The following is a 20682-nucleotide window of genomic DNA, read 5'->3' as shown; positions in this document are numbered from 1 at the left end:
CCCTCTCTCCCTCTCTCCCTCTCTCCCTCTCTCCCTCTCTCCCTCTCTCCTGCTCCCAAATAAATAAATAAATAGAGACAGAGAGAGAGAGATCTTCCAAATTATTTGTATTTTTTTTTTTTTTGAAAACTGGTCATAATAAGTAGCATAAATCAAGAAAACATTTCTTATGAAATGAAGGTAGTAAAAGAATATGGGATCCAGAGTGGGATCCTGGAATAGAAAAAGAACATTGCTGGAGAAACTAGTAAGGTTTGAATCAGATCTGTATGTAGTTAATAGTATTATATCAATATTAATTTTGTGGTTTTGATCTCTAGTTGTATAAGGTGTTAACATTAGGGAATGAAAGGTGAGAGATGTACACATGTTTCTTTGTACTATTTTTACAACGTTTCTGTAAATCTAAAATTAGTTCAAAATTTAAGGAAAGTTGTTTGTTTTGTTTTTTTAACAGAAAAGAAAATGCTCTTTTGTTCTGGCCTTCCCCAGAAGGGATGCACTGGCTAACAGCCAGGATTTTTCATGTTGACCAATTTAATCTTTACAATGATCCTATGAATTAGGTGTTGCTGTCTCCATTTTACATCTCAGGAAACAGGCTCAGAAGATCCTAATTTGCCTAAGATCACACAACGTACATACATATGTGTATGCCTACTAACTGCACAGTTAGTAAATAATGGAATCAAGACTTGAACTAAGCTGCAACTCTAAAAACCGTGTGTTTTCCTTCTGGTACATGGTTGATATGAACATGGAGCTTCATGATGTCTTATTTTTCCGCCCCTGTGATAAATTTGTCTTAAAGAATGAAATCTCTATATATATTCTTAAAGTAAATCATGACATTAAAATTTTACCAAAAAAGAGAGTTGGAGTATTGTCATGAAATAGAAGTAGATATGAGAAAATATTACAGTAGAGTTTCACAAGTGGTTTGTTAGCAAATGGATGCTCTGAACTTCTTTGAGATTAACAGTTGTACCTAAGTGTTGTAACTTTTGTTTTGAACCTTTAAGAGCTCAGACTACTTTTGTTTAGTTCTCTAATTTGTCTTTCTAAACTCTCCTATGAATTAAATGAGAACTAGAGTTTAGAGTGCATTTGCTTTTGTAAGGAGGCTGCTAAATGTTTTTAAAGGGAAAAAAATACAAGCTTAACAACATTTATTGAGCACATACTGTGTATCAGACACTGTTCTAGCTGTTGGGGGATGCAACAGTGAGCCAAACAGACATCTTTACCTTTATGCAACTTACATTCTCGTGGTGGTGATAAACGTGGTGATGAAAAATAAAGAAGGGAAATAGGAAATGAGGATCACAGGGGGTGAGGGTGGGGTAGGGTGACCGCAGATTTAAACATGGTGTCCAGAGAGGGCTCACTGTAAGACAGCACTTGAGAGAAGACGTGAAGATGCTTGAGCAAGCTGTGCAGATGTCTAGGGAAGAAGGTTCCGGGACAGGAGGGGCAGCAATTTGCGAAGGCCCTGAGGTGGGGGCAGACTTGGTGTCCCCGTGGAACAGCAAGGAAGCCAGTGTGGCTGGAGCAGAGTAAGTGAGGGGGAGACTAGGAGGTGATAGAGTCAGAGTGGCCATGGATAGGAGTTACTCGTGCACATGGAAAAGACTAGAAGAAGACTTGCCATTTAGTGTCTACCCCACAGTAACTGTGAGGATGCCACAGGACCATATATAGCCTGAAGTGGGCCAGGCAAATACAAAGTGTTGTTTTAAAGTTATGTTTTATAAAAGGTGACGATGGTGATATTATCTTCTGCTTTATTAACAGAGAAGGTGTCATTGGCGGTTTTTTGGAAAGTGGTCATTGAAGCGAACGTTTTCTGAGATTTCTTTCTACCTGTGTTTCTGGAAGTAAATTGTGTATTACGTCAGATTTCTGTAACAGCGCCTAACACGGAGGCTTCAGAATTTACGGTGGGGTAATGTGGACTTTGTCTTGCTGTTGTCTTTTTAGGCTGTCAATCAAGCTGGAGCAGGACCGTATAGTGAGCTTGTCCTTTGCCAGACACCAGCATCTGCCCCTGACCCTGTCTCCACTCTCTGTGTTCTGGAGGAGGAGACCCTCAATGCCCACCCTGATTCACCTTTTGTGTGCCTTGTACTGAACTGGGAAGAGCCGTGCAATAATGGATCTGAAATCCTCGCTTACAATATTGACCTTGGAGACACTAGCATCACCGTGGGCAGTACCACCACCCATGTTATGAAAGACCTCCTTCCAGAAACCACCTATCGGTGAGTGCAGGGAAGCAGAAATGGAGCTGCACGAACACATCAGCACTTGGAGCTATAGACCTTTCAGGTTCTAAAGGCCAAACGACTGAATTCTAATCGTTCTTAATTAATATATTTAAGAGTACTAAATGCAGATATAGCTTTTTTTTTTTTTTTTTTTTTTTTTAACATTTATTCAATTTTGAGAGACAGGGTGTGAGCAGGGGAAGGGCAGAGAGAGAGAGAGACATAGAATCCGAAGCAGGCTCCAGGCTCTGAGCTGTCAGCACCGAGCCCAGACGCCAGGCTCGGGCTCGAACCCACAAACTGTGAGATGATGACCTGAGCTGAAGTCAGACACTTAACCGACTGAGCCACCCAGGTGCCCCGTAAATGAAAAATACAGCTTTAAAGCGTGTATTGCTTTGTACTTTGTGAGTCTGTTACAAATTTATACAATTCGTAACCCTCAAGGGAGAATTTCACCTACTGCTTTAAATTAGTTCCTCCCTCTTGGTCTCTTAGCAACCACTTTTCCTTATACTTTTACTGTGACTCATGTCACTCTGTGGGCGCCCTCTGTCCTCTCTGTGGACTTGCCCACCTCTGAAGCTGGGTTCCACCATTTTTTCATTCCCCAAAGCAGACACAATGTTACAAAGCATTTGTGATGTTGCCTTTTACTCAGCCTTTCACAAGGGGCCAGAGGAAAAAGTTACATTACACATTACTGAGCAAAGCTCCGTTGGCATCTGCATTCTTTCTTTCCCCTGGAGTCCTCTCCCAGCCAGGCACCTCACCTTCCATCTTTTTCTCCAACACGGCCTCTTAAAATTTCAAATTATTTAGCTCCGTCTCCAAGTTGCCTCAACTCCCTCAAGATGAAAAGTGCACGACTAGCGTAAGAGGAGCACAGGAACCGTCTGTGGTTACTAAGGTGTGCCCTCTAACCCTTGGTCAGATTACAGACAGTCCTGATTTACAGTGGTGTGAAAGCGATACACAAATCAGTGGGAACTGAGTTTTGATCATCTCTTGGGCTAGGGCTTACATGATGTGAAGCTGTCACTCCTGACGCTGGGCAGTGGCAGTGAGCCACGGTGCCCGGTCAGCCACGTGGTCAGTAGGGTCAACAACCGATGTGCTCACGGCCACTCTGTGCCCGTACAGCCATTCAGGTTTTCACCTTCAGTATGGTATTCAGTATATTTTAGGAAAGAGTCAGTACCTTATAAAATAGGCTTTGTGTTAGAGGATTTTGCCCAACTGTAGGCTAATGTTAAGTGTTTAAATTGGCTAAGCTAAGCTACAGTGTTCAATAGGTTAGGTGTATTAAATGCATTTTTGAATTGTAATATTTCCATCTTATAATGGGTTCGTTGAGATGTAACCCCATCGTAAGCCGAGGAATATTTGTAAATGTTTCTTGAGGGAAATGTAGAGTATAGATTCAGATTCAGGTCATCAGCTATATCTTTAGGAGGGTTACTTACCATCTCTGTGTTTCAGTTTCTTTTTTCCATAAAATGAGGACAAGATTCTTTCCTTCATAAGCATATTGTAAGGCATTAATACACAAATATTAAATGCTTAGAAGCCAACAGCACATATTAGGTGCGCAGTAAGTGTGCATTGCAATTTCAGTCATCATCAATCCTGCCATCCAGCAAAAGTGGTTCTTCTTGGGGTAGGATGGAGGGAGTGAAGGACGGGCTGACAAACTTGCTGCTAGAAAAGGATGTATCATCTCATTTATTTTTTTTCTACTGTGTTTTCTCGTTCTGTGGTCTGACAGACTACCTTTTTTATATTCCCAGAAGCTGAAGAAAGAAATCAGCTAATGCACTCGAGGATACAAAAGCCCCATCTTGCCAGATCATATCACCTTTATTCTTTTTCTTTCTTACCAAATCTGTTTTGTCTAATTTATACAACTAGATTTATTTTACTTTTCAAAACAATGACAAGGGGGCATTGTTCACTTTTTTAGTCTTTCATTATTTTAAAAAATCTCTTTGGGGCACAGCATTATATACACTGTGGGTCTATAAAACAGTGATAGACTGGCCTTGCCCTCAGAGCACTCACAGAGTTGAGGGGCACTTAAATAGCAGCAGTAGCATACGTAGTAGGCTATTGTGACATCACAGGCTGAAAACAACACAGTGTACAGAATCCTGTTGGTGTTTCAGAGAGGAAGACCCAGGGTCCCGGATGATCAGGATGGTTCGAAGTGGGACTTGAGACAGAAACTAGATAAAGGGGGATATGACTTACAAAGAGAAGAGTCAGGCCGAGGGCGTTCTTTCATTTTTAGCCTTTTAGCCATTCTCAAAAAAACCAGTCTTCACTCTTGTTTGCCAACCGAATGCTAAGTGCCTGTTGTGTCTAGAGCACTCTAACCAGGTGGGGAGGAAATCCAGAGATGACTAAACTCAGACCTTGACTTCAGGGAATTTCCCCAATGATGATACTCTAAGGAAGCCTTGCTGTGAGCTGGATCTTGGGGTAAAATGACTAAGTGAATGTCATTCCCCAGCTGTGCCGAATACTGCCTGACCTTAATCCCTCAGGGCCAAAAGAAAAACAAGGAAGAAGCCACACTAGTTCAGGGACTCACTGAATGGTTTTGTGTCCATTCTGATCCATACCCACATCTATCCCAGAGTGGAATCAAGTCCTCAGGTCAGTCCTGAATGTTTTAGATCAGAAATCATGAAAGCCTTTTAGGGCAAAATGTTAGCCTGTGAATTTTGTTCCAGACGTTGTGCTAACTGTAAACTTTAAGATTTGTGGAAGGATGATAAGGGAGGAATGCTGGCTCTTACTACTCAACATACAGTCAGATGACTTCTAGAAAGAAACCTAGAACTCACAGACTTAGTGAAGGAACAGATACAGGGAATCTTTGATTAATGATCAAATGTCATTTACAGTGGAAATTGTCAAACAAACTTCCACATGTTTAAAAGTATCTCATAGGATAGTTCTATTTTATTATTATTTTTTTTAAGTTTGTTTATTTATTTTGAGAGTGGGGAGAGAGAGAGAGAGCCCGACATGGGACTCGATCTCACCAACCACGAGACCATGGCCTGAGCCAAGATCAAGAGTCGGGCACTTGACCAAGCCACCAGGCGCCCCCGAATAATTCTATTTTAGAGAACACAAAATGGTTTAGTAATGGAAGGACTATGGAAGAATGAGTTTAGATTGGGGGTGCCCAGCTGGCTTAGTCGGTGGGGCAGGCAACTCTTGATCTTGGGATTGTGAGTTCGAGCCCAATGTTGGGTGGAGAGATTACTTAAAAATGAAATCTTAGGGGGAAAAAAAAAGATTTGGATAGTAAAACTTCAGGACTATTTAAAAAGTACTTAATGGATATAGCATGAACAGTTCAGTATTAACATGTAAGGCTAGTATATTGAGCTGAATGTGGAAGGTCCCTTTTTAACCTTATAGGGAAGTTTCGAAGATACCGTTTTAGACAGATTGCATGAGAAGGGCATGACTTAGGAAAGGTGAATCTTTGGATGTAGTTGTACTCACCCTACCTGCTCCACCAAAGAGTTAGCCTGTCCTTGCTGGCTGAGCAATAAATAAATGGGTTGTTTCCGAGTTAAGATATTAAGGTCATTATTCCCATTTAAGATCTTTTTTTATGCAACTTTATGCTAGTTTCTATAGTACATAATTGGGTACCTTATTGTAGAAGTCTGACCAACCCACAGTCTTATTCTTTATATGTTTCAAAAACACAATCACAATAATTATGATGAAGTACAAAATGAGTATTTCAAGTGACTAAGGGTATAATTTCAGTCCAGTCAAGTTTTACCTCACCTTTTTCTGTTCCATAAATTGGTTAAAATATAAATGAACAGATCATGATGTTCTAGACAAAAGCGTGGAATGAAACATTTTAAGCAGGCCATGGGGCTGGGAGATAGGACTTGTTTCTTTTGTTTGTTTGGGTTTTTTGTTTTGTTTTGTTTTTTTAAACCGTCAGCAGTTACACTCTGTTCTCACACTGAGTTTGTCTTTCTCTGTTTTGCCAGACAGAAAAGTGCACCTCTGTAAGCAAACCTACTGACGCAGAGAAGGGTTTGGGTGCTTACAAAAGCACCCATTGGCTGACTGGCACCCCCTATGGGGTTTGGTTGGAACTGCAATGCTGTTTTTAAAGGCATTACCTTTAAGCTTAGAACTGAGTTTGGTATGGAGTTTGTGTTTTGGTTTGAGGAAAAGAAAATGTTATTGAAAACAGAGACATAGCTTTCTTTTGACACATGGTGTCATAGTCTCTGCGAGCAGAGAGAGAAAAGATGGCCTGGTGAGTAAATCTTGATAAAATAAAATACCATCAGGCACTTTTCTAGACCTACTGAATCAGAAACTCTACGGGTAAGGCCTGGCACTCGCTTTAATTACCCCTCAGGAGATTTTGATGCATGTTAAAGTTTAAGAACCTCTTCCCTAGATGGGGCACCTGGGTGATTCAGTCAGTTAAGCGTCCGACTTCGGCTCAGGTCATGATCTCGCGGTTTGTGAGTTCAAGCCCTGTGTCAGGCTCTGTGCTGACAGCTCAGAGCCTGGAGCCTGCTTCGGATTCCGTGTCTCCCTCTCTCTCTCTGTCCCTTCCCCACTTGTGCTGTGTCTCTCTCTGTCTCTCAAAAATGAATAAATGTAAAAAAAAAATTATTTTTAAAAGAAGAACCTCTTCCCTAGAGCAGAATGGAATGTTGATGTATATAAGAATCACCTGGACAGCTTTTGCAAAATACAGAAGTCTGAGCCCCGTTCCTGTAGACTTCAGTTTAGTAGGGCTGAGGAGGTCTAGACATCATTTTTGTATAGTGTCTCTTCTTCTGCTTAACCATCCTCACTTCATTCAGATCTGTCTTTATTATTGGGTTTCCTGTAACCTCCTCCATCCTCTTGATCGGGTGAGTTCTGCCTCTTGACGGACTCTTTAATAAGAGCAGTGCCCAGACCTCTGAATGGTCTGGATGACTGGCTCAGAGCAGAGCAAGACTGTCACCTTACATGTTCTCCATATTGAGCGGTTAGTAAGGTTGCCTAAGATTACTTTTTTTGGCAACCTCATTATCGTCTGACTCATACCAAGCTACCAAACAACTAAAACTTAAGGTAGATTTGTTTGTTACACTCATTTATGCTCCTTTCGCTAGGTAGAACAGTGACGAAAAATAACATCTATTGAGTCCTCACTGTAGGTCAAGCACTACATTAGCCTGTCAAAAAGTGAATCATAAATCATTCTAACAAGATGAGGTGGACTTTATTAGGAGCAAATTCTAAGTAGTTCAGAAGTAGCAGACTGGAATCAAACAGCTTGACTTCAGTCCTCGGTCCCTTGCATAGGTCTCTGTGACCTCTGGCAAGTTATTTAAGCTCTATGTGCCTCCGTTTTCTGATCTGTAAAATGGGGATAATAACTTGAGCTACCTGTCTGTCTTAGAGAAGATTCCAGGCACTCATATAGGACCTGACACACAATAAGTCAGCACTCAATAACTTGTGTGTTGCTAATGTTTGGTAGGGAAAAAAAGAGCTGGAAGGTGGGTTGTGACCAGAATAGAGGTAGAGGTGTCTGTGGGGATCTGGCATCATTTCTTAAGCAGTGGGAGACATGTAAGGTTTTCTTGCCTGTCAAAGGCGGATCTAAGTGCTTAGAGACAGAATGGCAGCAGACATACCCCAGGAGCTGTCAGGAGAAGTAGCTTAGTGGAAGGGACAGATCTGAGCCAGCTCAGGCCACCCTTCCAGGAAGCCCTCTTCTGAATCACTCTGCTCTCAACGCATCAAACCCTCAAAGGGAGTTCCTTTATTTCAGCTACTATTTTGTATTCTTTCACAACTCATCTGATGATTATTCCCTTCTTTTGCGTTTCTGTCTTCTTAGAGAATTAGATGTAGATTGTAGGGGAGGGGTGGGGGATAAAAAGTCTATCTTTGGCTCCCAGGCCTCTCCTGCCCCGACTCTTCCTTGCTCCCCTCATCGCCCCCACCCTCACACTCGAGACATCCCGACTACTGGGATGGCTAATTATGACTGAGAAGTCACCTTCCCCAGCTGAGGAAGGTTTGTTTTGAAAGTCATTTTTCTTACAATGTATGAAGTGCCAGAAACTTGAGTGTGTGTGTGTGTATGTATATATAAAGGGCATTGTGGAGGGCTATGAACTTCTGAGGCAGGAATGTATTTAGCATCTAGAATTAGTAGATATTTTTAGTGGATTTTCAATCAAAAGCTGTAAGGAATTTGCTTCTGAATTGAATTTATTTGATCAGTATTATCAGTATACTATTGGGTATTATAGACTCCTGGGCACTTGAGATTTTTCATATCAGCCTGGCCAAGATAGAGTTTATCAAGACTTACATTGTCACCTCCCTAGATTGGAAGGCAAAGTTCCATTGCCCTTATACTTAATTTGCAGAGCTTACAGTTTCAGAAACTGATAAATTTCAAGATTAACAGGTTACTTCAGCTAGAGAGAAAACTGCTCAAGTTTGGGTTTGGGTAGACTGTAATTAATCTAATAAAACTTGAAAATCTGTTTCTTCTGAGGTGAATTCTTTGGACTTGTTCAAGTCAGTGGTGGTTCTGCTCATTAGTCCTTAGTGAGCTCTCACTGGAATTAGAAAAGTATTTTCACACACAGTATTTTTCACCCCAAAACAAAACAAACAGCAACTACCTTAGTCCTTGTTTAGTTTTCTCAGTCTCCTGGGCTCAGAGTATGTAATATTTTTACTAGAGTGCGAGAAGATATGGCCTCATTATTTTCTTAAGTTTTTGTTTGTTTAAGTAATCTCTACACCCAGTATGGGGCTTGAACGCGTAACCATGAGGTCTAGAGTTGCATGCTCTACCAACTGGGCCAGTCAGGCGCCCCATGGCCTCACTTTATTTAATCAGTTCTCGGTTGTATTTCAATTTTTAGTGTTATTTTATCGTTAGAACTAAACAGTGTTAGTTCAGTGCATCGGCTACACGGAAAACTGTAGATAAGTTGATGGATTTTAAAATGTAAGTAGTTGACGGGGCGCCTGGGTGGCTCAGTTGTTTAAGTGTCCAACTTCAGCTAAGGTCATGATCTCTAAGTTGGTGGGTTCGAGCCCTGCTTCGGGCTCTGTGCTGACAGCTCAGAGCCTGGAGCCTACTTCGGATTCTGTGTCTCCCTCTCTCTCTGCCCCTCCCCTGCTCATGCTCTGTCTCTGTCTCTCAATAATAAATAAAAGTTAAAAAAAAAAAAAAGTTAAAAAAAAATGTAAGTAGTTGACTTTGAGGCCAAAAGTTGATGCAATAATGTGAAAACAAATTTATTGACTATCCTAGATGCTCACTTTATTGGTGAACGGCAGTTGTTGAACTGAAAGTGTGATTTGAATTAAAATTCCCTTTTGGTTGGACACCGTGTTTGGTTCAACTAGGAGAGTATAGCATGCCAGAATGCACAAAAGACTTTGAGCCTAAAAAGATGAGGTTCGCACTTTGATCTAACCTGTATCTGCCGTGTAGACTAGTGCCCATGGCCGAACCTAGTCAGGCCTCGTTTCCTTCACTTATACAATAGAGTAATTCCTACCTCATGGAGTCAGGCTAGAAATTAGGGGTACTATTGTGCATATCACATCCAGGCTTCAACACCTAGAACGGCTGTGCCATTCAAGTTGAGTCATTTAACCTCTCTGCCTTTAACTGCAGTATCCTCATCTCTAAAAGCAAGAGGAAACACTGCTCCTGCTCCAGAGCACAGTCCTCTGAACAGAGCCAGTTCTAGGTGTTGCTCGTGCTGGATATTAACACTTCCGTCTGTCTCTGAGCTCTGTGTCTCCCCCTCGCCTCCTGAGGATGCTTTACAAAGAAGCCAGACCTTCTAGGTGTTACTGGTTCCTTGGCCGTAATTTGGAGGGAGGAAAAACAGAGATGGTGTCAGCAAATTACTCGAGTTCTAACGAGGCCACACGTTTGAGTGCCCAGCGCGGTGCACCCCTCACGGACGCTCATAGTTTCTTCACTGTGAGAAGGGAAGGACAGTCTCAAAAGAAGTCAGAAGAATGGTAAGTGCATAAATTAGCACTCTGAAGTTCACCAAAGTGCTCTTGGCCACCTTGAATCCTTTTCTGGCCGAATGGTGAAATATAAAATATTTAAAAATAGAGAATGCTTCTTATATACCTTATCTTAACTACATAACCAACTTTGTAAATGCAGCGAAGGTATTACTATACCCATTCGATAAATAAGGAAACCCTTACTCAAAGGTATTATGTAATTTCCCCAAGGTCACACCAAAGTGATGAGCAGGATTCCCAAGGAGGCTTCACTGCTAAAAAGTATTTTGGTGGTGGTGGTGTTATGTGTGTATTTAAGGCTAAGATTATGTGCCTACCAAATATGTATCAGTAGTAAAAGTTCAGAGAACCATAGAACTTCAAATGTAAGGAATACGATACCTATGAAAGTGTTATAGAGGCTTTGAGATAATAAGTGAATTTACAAAAGGAATCAAAGAGTAAATCTACATTTATTTTGTATCTTGATTCAGCCAGAAAAGGATTCAAGGTGGCCAAGAGCACTTTGGTGAACTGCAGAGTGCTAATTTATGCACTTAATGATTCTTCTGACTTCTTTTGAGACTGCCCTTCCTTTCTCACAGTGAAGAAACTATGAGCGTCCGTGAGGGGTGCACTGCGCTGGGCACTCAAACGTGTGGCCTTGTTAGAACTCGAGTAATTTGCTGACACCATCTGTGTTTTTCCTCCCTCCAAATTATGGCCAGGGAACCAGTAACACCTAGAAGGATTGGCTTCTTTGTAAATTCATTTGTAAACTGATTTTTCGTTCTTCCAAATGATTCAGGATATGTTTTCTTGAGCAGAATAACGATCTTAGGCAACCGCTTACCTCCCTTCCTATTGTTTATTAGAGTTCTGAAGGGCTGTTTGGGCTGCACAGAACAAAGCAGTAGGTTCACCTGGAACAGAAGGTGAGCTTGGCTCTGGAGGATATTGAGCAAGCAGACAGAAGAAAGGATCTTGAACTCTGGATTCTAGGAATACCTGTACTATAATAAAGGGAAGGAATGACAGTCTGGACAGTAGAAAGACATTAATATAAACGCTGTTGGTCAGGAAATTTGTTACACTTTTGAAGAAAGACTGCAACTTAATGTCTGGCTTAATTCCCTTTTCCTAAGAAGGGAAAAGTGGTAGTAATTCCAACCATCATGATGACCTCTTTTTAAAAGACTTTTCCTCTCCAGTTGCAGAAAAATTTCTTATTTTCCAGTCATAGAAAAAAACCCTCTTGTATTAAAACCATAAAACTACAAGATCCATATTGTAGGTGAATTGTAGGTGAGAAAGAGTTTATTTTAATCTTTTAAACTTTTATCTTTAAGTTATATTGAGAGACTTACTTTGCACTATCTACAAGAGACCTGAGACAGCCCCTTGTATATTAGAATCTGGGAAAAGTCCAGTTCTTTCTAATGGAATTTTTACTGTACTTTATCAGAGATAAGTATTTGGTACATTCCAAACTATGAGGCAAATATTTATCTAGTTTGGGGTGATTGTGGATAGAGCTGCTGTGAATATTTGTGTGTCAGTTTTGTATGAACATACATTTTAATTTCTCCAAAGAACAGGAAGTGGGATTGCTGGGTCGCACAAGTGTGTGAAGCTTAATAAAAAATTTGATAGGAAAACCGTTTTCCAATGTGGCTGTACCATTATGCACTCCCACTAGCAATATATGAGAGTTGTAGTGCCTCTTTATCCTTGGCAACATGGTATGGTTCTTTCCTTATTTCTAGGTAACAAGTACTTTTTATTTTCTTCTGTTTTCTCCTTAAAAGTTTTGTATTTTACGTTTTATGTTTAGATCTATGGGCCATTCTGAATTAAGTTTAGAATTTAGTTAAGTTTAGAAGGTTTAGATTGAGTTTTGTCTTCCTACTGATAACCAGCTGTTCCAACACCATTTGTTAAAAAGACTATTCTTTCTCCGTTGAATTACTTTTGCACTTTTGTCAGAGATCAATCATTCATATTTGTGTAGATCTATTTCTGGAGTCTGTATTCTCTCATATTGATCCATGTGTCTGTCTCTTAACCAGTACCACACTGTCTTGATTACTGTAGCTTTATAGTAAGTCCTAAGTCAAAAAGTGTGATTCTTTCAACTTTATTCTTATTTTTCAGTTTTGTGTTTGGCAATTTTAGTCCTTTTGCCTTTCCACATAACTTTTAGAATCAATTTCTCTAGATCTGCTAAGAATCCTGCTGGAATTTTCGTAGGATTACATTGTATCTATAGATCACTTTGGGGCAAACTGACCTTTTCTTTCTGTGTAGCCTTCCAATTCGTGAACGCAGAATGTCTCTCTCTATTTAGATTTTCTTTAAAATTTTCAGCAGAGTCTTGTAGTTCAGTTCCTTTCTTTCTTTGTGCCATTTTTTCTGCCGCTGGCTGGGACTTCTAGTCCATGATGTTAGTTGGAGTGTTGAAAGTAGACATCCTTGCACTGTCCCTAATCTTAGAAATTATTTAGTCTTTCACCGTTAAGTATAAGGTTACCTGTAGGTGTTTCTATAGATGCCCTTTTCAGATTGAGAGAGTTTCCTTCTATCCCTAGTTTTCTGAGAATTTTTGTGATGAATAGACGTTGGATTTCATCAGGTGCTTTTTCTGTACCAATTCGTATGAGCGTGTGTTTTTTCTTCTTTAGGCTATTAATATGAAGGAATTGTCTAAGGACTGGGGAGTGAGAGAATGCAGGGAAAAAAAAAAAGAATGAGGAATTTCCCCATTCACTCTGAGCTTCCAGAAACCCCGTTCTTTGAACCGCATTTCCCCCAGAGCCCTCAGTCCATGCAGATGTCTGCCTTTGGATTTCAGGCTGCATTGAGTCCAGTTTGGGGGATAATAGAGGGGAAAAGATGGTAAATGCAATGGTAAATGAATTAAACAATGGTAAATATTTCACCAAATCCTCCAGCTACTGTTTGCTTTTTGGGAGTTGTTAAATAGCTGCTCATTTATTTTCTCCAGGTTTATTGCCACGTTCAGTGGGGGAGACAGGGTACAGGGTAGGGCGTGCTTGCTTCCTCTCACCTGTCATTAATCTGAGGAGTTTGTTTGTTTGTTTGTTTGTTTGTTTGTTTTGCCTTGTCAGCTGTCTACAGGCATATTGTTAGACTGACGTGCTGAATTATGTAATGTTTAAATTTGAAGAATTAATGCTAATTGGAGATCACAAGATGAATTTAGGTATTGTAGTACCTAAATAGTATTTTCTGTGTGTAAGCAATAATTGCTGTAAAAGAGAAACACATAAAACTAAATTATGAGAATGTTTCAAATTGATCGGTTTCCTAAGAATTTATCTCTGACTCTGTTTTATTATTATCATGTGCTTTGAAACACTATTTTGAATGTGTGCACACTTTTAGAACCAGCGACCTCACACTGCTCAGTCAGCTCGGTAAGATGCTTGTGTACCTAGCGAGGGTCCTGGGTGGAGGTTTCTGCTGGAGGCCCGGAGTGGGGCATGAAGAGGTGGAAAGGCAGAGCTGGGAGTGAGTGGTCTTCCAAGTGGGTGGAGCCATGGAAATAGACTATTGAGAGAACTGTCCGTACCATGCAGAAAAAGAGAAGAGGAACAGAGGGCGGTGGGGAGGTGGTGTCAGAACTTAGGTCTGAGAAGCAGAGGAGGAAAGCCTGAACCAGGGGTGTGCGGGCCGCCAAATGCCTGGAGGAAACAAGCTTCCAGAACATGCAGTCACCGCGGGGAGCGGTGTTGAGAATGAGGTTGGGGCAGTGCCATCCGTGTGTTTGTTGTATGAAGGCCTTGGAGAGCTGTTTCAGTCAACTAGGAAGGAAACAGAGGCACGAGGAAAAGAGGAATAATAGCAGGATATTATTTTATTTATTAATTTTAACTCTCTTTGGTTTTAAATTCACAGACCGTGAGGACAGTGTTAAGGCATCTTTATTATCCATAACACTGCACGCTGCAAACATGCAGTTGCGATTCAGATACAGACAGCTGAATGACAGCCCATTGCCAGCAGTGCCTGCACGCTTATGTGGTTCTGGACTAGCAGAGGTGGTTGGGCAAAGCTGGAGACGTGCCCTGTTGAAGAGCTTCTGCCCTTTGTAAACCCTAAAGGAAATTCCTTTGCTTTCCTATTTCATTTCTTCTTTACCGCCCACTCACTTCCAAAAGTGACTCTGAGGCAGGTAACATGTGGCTTAGAACAAAATACAATAGCACATCTTTAGGATGTGTTCCCTCAGACAGCAGACTTTTTTTTCCCCCCTTTTTTTTTTTTTTTTTTAATTAAAGGGCTAAGAGGTATCTTGCTAACTGCTCTATTTTTGCTGGGTTTTGGAAGGGGGAGCGAAATCCGTTTGCCCAAGCTGCCCTATTCTCTATTTGTCTTGAATTACATTGGCTTATTTTTCGTTATTCCATGGTACAGTTTTAGGGGCGCACAGGAAATACTCCACAAGTGTCTGCTTCCAGTGAGGAATTGCCTCATCTTCAGCTGCAACGTGTGTATTTTTTTCCCTTTTTCCAGGATCAGAATTCAGGCCGTCAATGAAATTGGAGCTGGACCATTTAGTCAGTTCATTAGGGCAAAAACTCGGCCATTGCCACCCTTGCCTCCGAGGCTCGAATGTGCTGCCGCGGGGCCCCAGAGCCTGAAGCTGAAGTGGGGAGACAGCAACGCCAAGACCCACACAGCCGCTGACATGGTGTACACACTGCAGTTGGAAGACAGAAACAAGAGGTGAGCTGGCGGGGCGGGTGCAGGGGGCGGTTCTGTCCGAATGAATCCTTGCTTGTTCACCTGTCCTCTAATAAAACACTCTTCCTCCCGTTGAAAGGTTTCCTGTGTATTGGGGTCCTGCAACGTGGACCTCCGTTCTCCATTTGGAATTTTTTTTTTTTTTCTAATTTTTTTTTAACGTTTATTTATTTTTGAGACAGAGACAGAACATGAGCAGGGGAGGAGCAGAGAGAGGGAGACACAGAATCCGAAACAGGTTCCAGGCTCTGAGCTGTCAGCACAGAGCCTGACGCGGGGCTCAAACTCACAGACAGTGAGATCATGACCTGAGCCGAAGTCGGACGCTTAACTGACTGAGCCACCCAGGGGCCCCTCCATTTGGGATTTTCTAAACTAACATTCTGAAGATCCTGATTTGCCTGCAAGTCATAATCTGTGTGTTTGTTTTTTTTCTTTCATATAGCCAGATAATGGAGAGAAATTATCTAAAAATAAAATTGTCATATGCAAGTGCATGCTATGTTATGGCGTTAGATCAGTCACAAGTGCAGAGGGAAATGAGACTTAGGAAGAGATGCTAGCTTTTTAAATATTCAGTAACCATCAGGACAATCATGTTTACCAATCCGAAATAGCTGTGGTGATGTACAGATGGGGATTGTATTCTGTAACTATGGGCAACGCAGTATCAGATTAGCCAGAGCAAACAGGACATTCTTATAAGACTCCATGCCCGGGAAAATACTCTTGGCCACAGAAATCAAAGCCAGCCTTGCACCTAGTATTTATTTAACCTAACTTCATTTCCTCTGAAAATGGCCCATCAGAAGGTGGGCCTCTGAACTGTATTAGGAATAATTCAGATGCAGAGTAAGAGGTAATGATGGCAGAATTGTTCTGTTACCAAAAGTCCAAATCAGAGAATCAGGTGAAGGAGGTGGGAGGTGACCATAAATCCAAGACACCCTGCTGGAACAGACCCGCGCTGCTATTTGCCTTTGGCCTATCTGCTAAACACAAAAACATTCCTGTCCTTTCCACTTTATGCACTATAGCTCCTGCTCCTTTACACAGGGAACTGGTTTAGTTAGCACAGAAACCGCTGTCCAGTCTTCACCCCCCACTCTACTCGAGAACTTTGATTCATATCAGTGCAGTGGAGTCCTGTGTGGCAGGCATTTTATGAGATAGGCCTTCAGTGGAGACCAAGATCAAGGAAAAACAAGCCCCTGCCTCCAGATGCATAGTATCAACCCACAGATGGTCTCAGAACTTTAGTACCATTGGAGAAAAGTGCTCTGGGACGTTGGAGGAGGCAGAGACCATCGGGTTGTAAAGACCAGGAATGGCTTTTTGAAACAGGTGATGTTTGAACTGGACTGAAGGACCTGTCAAAGCCAGTAATTTGACTACAGGAGAACAAAAATGATCATCTGTTGGAAACTAGTCCTGGTGTAGAAAGCACAGAGAAAATGAGGCTGCTTTTGGTAGGTTCATTAGAGGTTAAATGCATCCTCACTCATAGACAAGATCATTCATCTTAACTGTGCTTTGTACCTTTGGATGCGTGTTTGTGGGTTCACTATTTTACTGGCAGGGGATTCCTCGACTAGAGAGGGCTGGCAAGAACACGAATTATGGACTAACAGAAACCCTGGTAAATATTTGAAGCTAGCATTTGGGGAAATTTGCAAACAAGCCTTTGCTTTTTCCTTGGGCTTTTGGCATCCTTTGATGATAGAATCTTCATTAGAGACTATCTTCTAGTTGTACTGCTTCAGAAAAAGTGAAGCCCGGAAACATTGACATTGGCAGCAGAATTGGGGGCTTCCTAATTCCTCATGCAGTTGCCTCTACTGTTACCTCCAGAAAGGTGGGGAGAGCGAACGCTCTGCTCCAAACCAGCTGGGTGCATCCTGCAGCAGCCCTGCCCTTTGTGGGGCATCCGCCTTGGGCGCCTCGTATGGAGAACTGTACAGATGCTCAGAACAAAAGTTCCATGAACACCAATCTGAATGAGTATGAGACATTTTAATATGCCAGACAGAAAACAGTGTAGAATGTAGTAATCAATTTGTGCTATTTTGAAAAAGAAAAAAAAAGGAGGCCCAAAGTTAGCATTGTTAATAAATGACTTGCCTAAATTTAAATGGCGATTTAAGAAAACCAACCATTAGGAACAGTATTTTTCTTAATTTTATGATCTGGAGTCCAAATTTATCTTTTTTAAATTAGATTTGTCAGTGCTCTCAGAAAGTTATTAAAGTGATGGGAGTATACAGCATAATAAATTCTCATTCTATTTGTGGAATAATTTTCCTATGATTAAATAGGATGAAACTTGGCCTAATTTGAGTTCGAAGATGACCTTCCTCAGTGTCCTGAAACTGAGCTCTTGTATCGATTGGCCCCTCAAATCCAAGCCTTTATTTAACTTTGGATCTTGACTCATGAGGACTGGGGAGAAATCATCTGGCTAGGATACATTATAATTCTTGTGATTAGCGTGGTTTTCGTCAGTTCTGGTCTCCTTGTGGTTCTTTAGGACTTGGACCTGGCTTGTCCGTTTGAAAGTGTCTTCTTTCAAGGACCAGCTTTTCCATTAAACTTGTTGCCAGAGTGATTTCTAGTCGGGACTTCTGGGAAAAGTATACGTATTCCTTAGCGAATGCACTGATTTCATTAGCCACTAATGAGTTCTTATGGATGTGTCAAAAATATTGTGTGTCTTACTTGTGGCCAAGGTGAGAACCAGAGATAGACTTAATTGTGGTTTTAATTTACTTTACTCACCAGCCGTTGTGGGCATTGGAAAGGAGAGCTGGCTATGTGAGTCAGACAGTTGTCCTAGTCAGTATGAAAGTAATGTTACTCTTAAAACATTTTGCAATGGGGGCACCTGGGTGGCTTGGTCAGTTAAGTATCTGACTCTTGATTACAGCTCAGGACATGATCTCACAGTTCATGGGATCAAGCCCCACTCCAGGCTCTGCTCTGGAAGCACCAAATCTGCTTGGGATTCTCTCGCTCTCGCTCTCTCTCTCTTTCTCCCTCCCTCCCTACCCCACTCCTGCACACAGGTGCAGGATTGCACATGCTCTCTCAAAATTAATAAACATTTAAAAAAATTTTTGCAACAGAAGCACAATGAAAATTACTAACTCCATGCTTCGTAATTATAAAATTAAAGAGTTTGATTTGACTGCTAAACTATTGGTCTTTCTCTTCTCATCCATAAAATAGAGGCTAAACTAGAAGATTGAATGCAGAGTTCCTTCCCACCTTTTTCACCTTAAAGCACTGAATATTTGTATATCATTTGTGAGCTAGATCCATTACAAAAGGGTATCTCAGCATGTTATCTCTTTTTTCTTCACATTCTAGTCTCTGCTTTTGACAAATAAGTAAATAATAAGAAAGATGCTAACTTTCTTTAGGGCAACCACTTAATGTCTCACACCCCTAAACCCCTAAGGTTTTACATCTACAATGTGTGGTTTATTATATTTGTTTATATACCCCTCAATCAAAAAATCTGAAATGAGCCAGAGATAGATCTAAGTATAATGTTGAGCCAAAAATATATTTTCAAACGTCCTAAAGCACACTTCTATTTGTTGAACACCTACAAAGCACCAAGCACTGAGAGCTTTTATCTACAGTAGTCTTTTTTTTTTAATGTTTATTTATTTATTTTGAGAGAGAGTATGAGCAAGCAGGAGGGTTTGCAGAGAGAGGGGGAGGGGGAGAAAGAATCCCAAGCAGGCCTCCTGCTCAGTGCAGAGCTCGATGCAGGGCTTGATCTCACAACTGTGAGATTATGACCTGAGCCAAAATTGAGTCAGACGCTTAAACAACTGAACCACCCAAGCGCCACCCTCTACATTATTTAGTTTTTTAATAAAAAATGAAATATTTTCTATGCTGATTGGATTTCTATCAAAGCCTTCCACCATCTAGATGAAAAAAAAAATGGGTTTTGATGAGATGATTTGATTTTAACTCATGATTATTATGATTTTAAGCTTAAAATGAAATGAGCAGAGAATGCTTCTTAGAGATGATAACAGGTTGAGTGAGTCATAAAGGGGTCCTGATCTTATAATCTCATGCAAAATAGCCTTCAGTTAGAGATGGGTGGTGCAGACTCAGGATTGGGTGGAAACCAAGGATACGACCTCCAAAGCACAGAAATGTACCCTTGGTTTTTTCTCCAACTAAGTGTCTCTTTCTATTCTGGTTCTTTTACACATGGCTCTTTTTAAGTTTGGAGCTATTTCATGTAAATAGAAGGGATCCCAAAAGGGCATCTTGCCCAAGTCCTTGTCTCAAGGTAAGTCAACCTAGAATTCATCTGGGTCACCTGGACTTGCTACATTGAATATTCTTTTCCCCTTGAATGGCACATTTGTTTTCCATGTGTTTAAGCTTTTGACTCACAAGTCTCCCTTTCCAAGGGCACTGACTACATATTTATGCAGCAGCTTCAAAGCAGTGTTTTATATTTATAGGACTAAGTTTATCCCTAATAGTTAGATTATAATCACTCAATCACAGTTGTTGTTGTTGTTTTTTTCCTGAATTACTATAATGTGCTAAGTCTTTTGAGGTATGCGGCTACCTGTAAGGAACTTATCTGCTGAGAAAATAAGTTAATGGGAAACAACGAGCAGACAGCACAAGAGATTTTATTTGATTTCAACAGAAAAGCACAAATTACATTAGTTTGGCCGTAGAGTGATGAAGTCTATTATGCTTAGCAAATCTGGCACAGAAGATCCGAATGTCTTTGGTTCCTGTGTATGCAAGAAAAATATACACCCGAAGTAAACATTTTCATAATGCTGCATTAACCTAATACAGGGATTAGAATAACAAGATCAGCTCATGCATTTTAAGATTGTAACACTGTACTGATGATTTTGAAGATGCATCTGTCTGTGTTATTGAAATGAAACGTTATGTTGCCCTAACAGAATTTGAGTTGATGCTGATTCTCGTCCTGACCCTTATGGGTCCATGTTCTTGATAATTGTACACAGCACCGAGGCGAGGGGAACTTAAGTTCCAGGAATGCATTTATGGCTACTCTGTTGTTCAGGTTTAGTCAGATGGCCAGTGTATTTTAAAGCCAATATATTTCCAGCAAAAGGGGTTGGGAGAGAGGGCTCTAATAGAGTGGATCATTACCAGTTGCTCTCCATTTAACTCAGCCCTTGTGCCTGTGACACTTTTCCTTACAGCAGGCAAAATTGGAGGGCTTTGTTAATGTGTTCATTATGACTGACTATTTATTGTTAGAGAGGGACAGAAAATAATCTACATAATGAATCCCTGAAAAAATACACATTAGGCAACTAATAAAAGTCTCCAGGGTATATGAGCACTACGGGAGAAGTGAACTTTCTTAATGTATGCCTATTAAAGAACAAACCCCTGCTTCTGTTTCTCAGAGCATATTGCTGAATTAAATAGATGTAAGGCAACTAGCTCAGGGCCCACACAGACCCATGGTATTCATTTCCTTTGCTTCTCTGGAATTGTCCTGATACACATGATCACCCTTGTTGGATAAATGACACTTTTATTTATCTTCAATCACCGGAAG

At 40.9% G+C, this 20682-nt stretch overlaps 1 protein-coding gene across 7 annotated transcripts in view; it reads left to right on the top strand.

The window, feature by feature from the left end:
• FNDC3B (fibronectin type III domain containing 3B) overlaps nt 1–20682 on the top strand; it is a 409533-nt gene that overhangs the window by 362651 nt on the left and 26200 nt on the right. For all 7 annotated transcript variants that reach the window (XR_006207084.1, XM_042954945.1, XM_042954943.1 and 4 more), the window contains 2 exons: nt 1981–2261; nt 14862–15074. Coding sequence is in view for 6 of the 7 variants with exons in the window: in XM_042954945.1 (XP_042810879.1) it covers nt 1981–2261; nt 14862–15074 (494 nt within the window). In the remaining variant the exon portion in view is untranslated. The remainder of the gene's footprint in view (nt 1–1980; nt 2262–14861; nt 15075–20682) is intronic.

Source organism: Panthera leo, chromosome C2 (assembly GCF_018350215.1).
Source record: "Panthera leo isolate Ple1 chromosome C2, P.leo_Ple1_pat1.1, whole genome shotgun sequence".
In the NCBI taxonomy this organism is placed as follows: domain Eukaryota; kingdom Metazoa; phylum Chordata; class Mammalia; order Carnivora; family Felidae; genus Panthera; species Panthera leo.
This window is presented reverse-complemented; position numbering and strand designations above follow the sequence as displayed.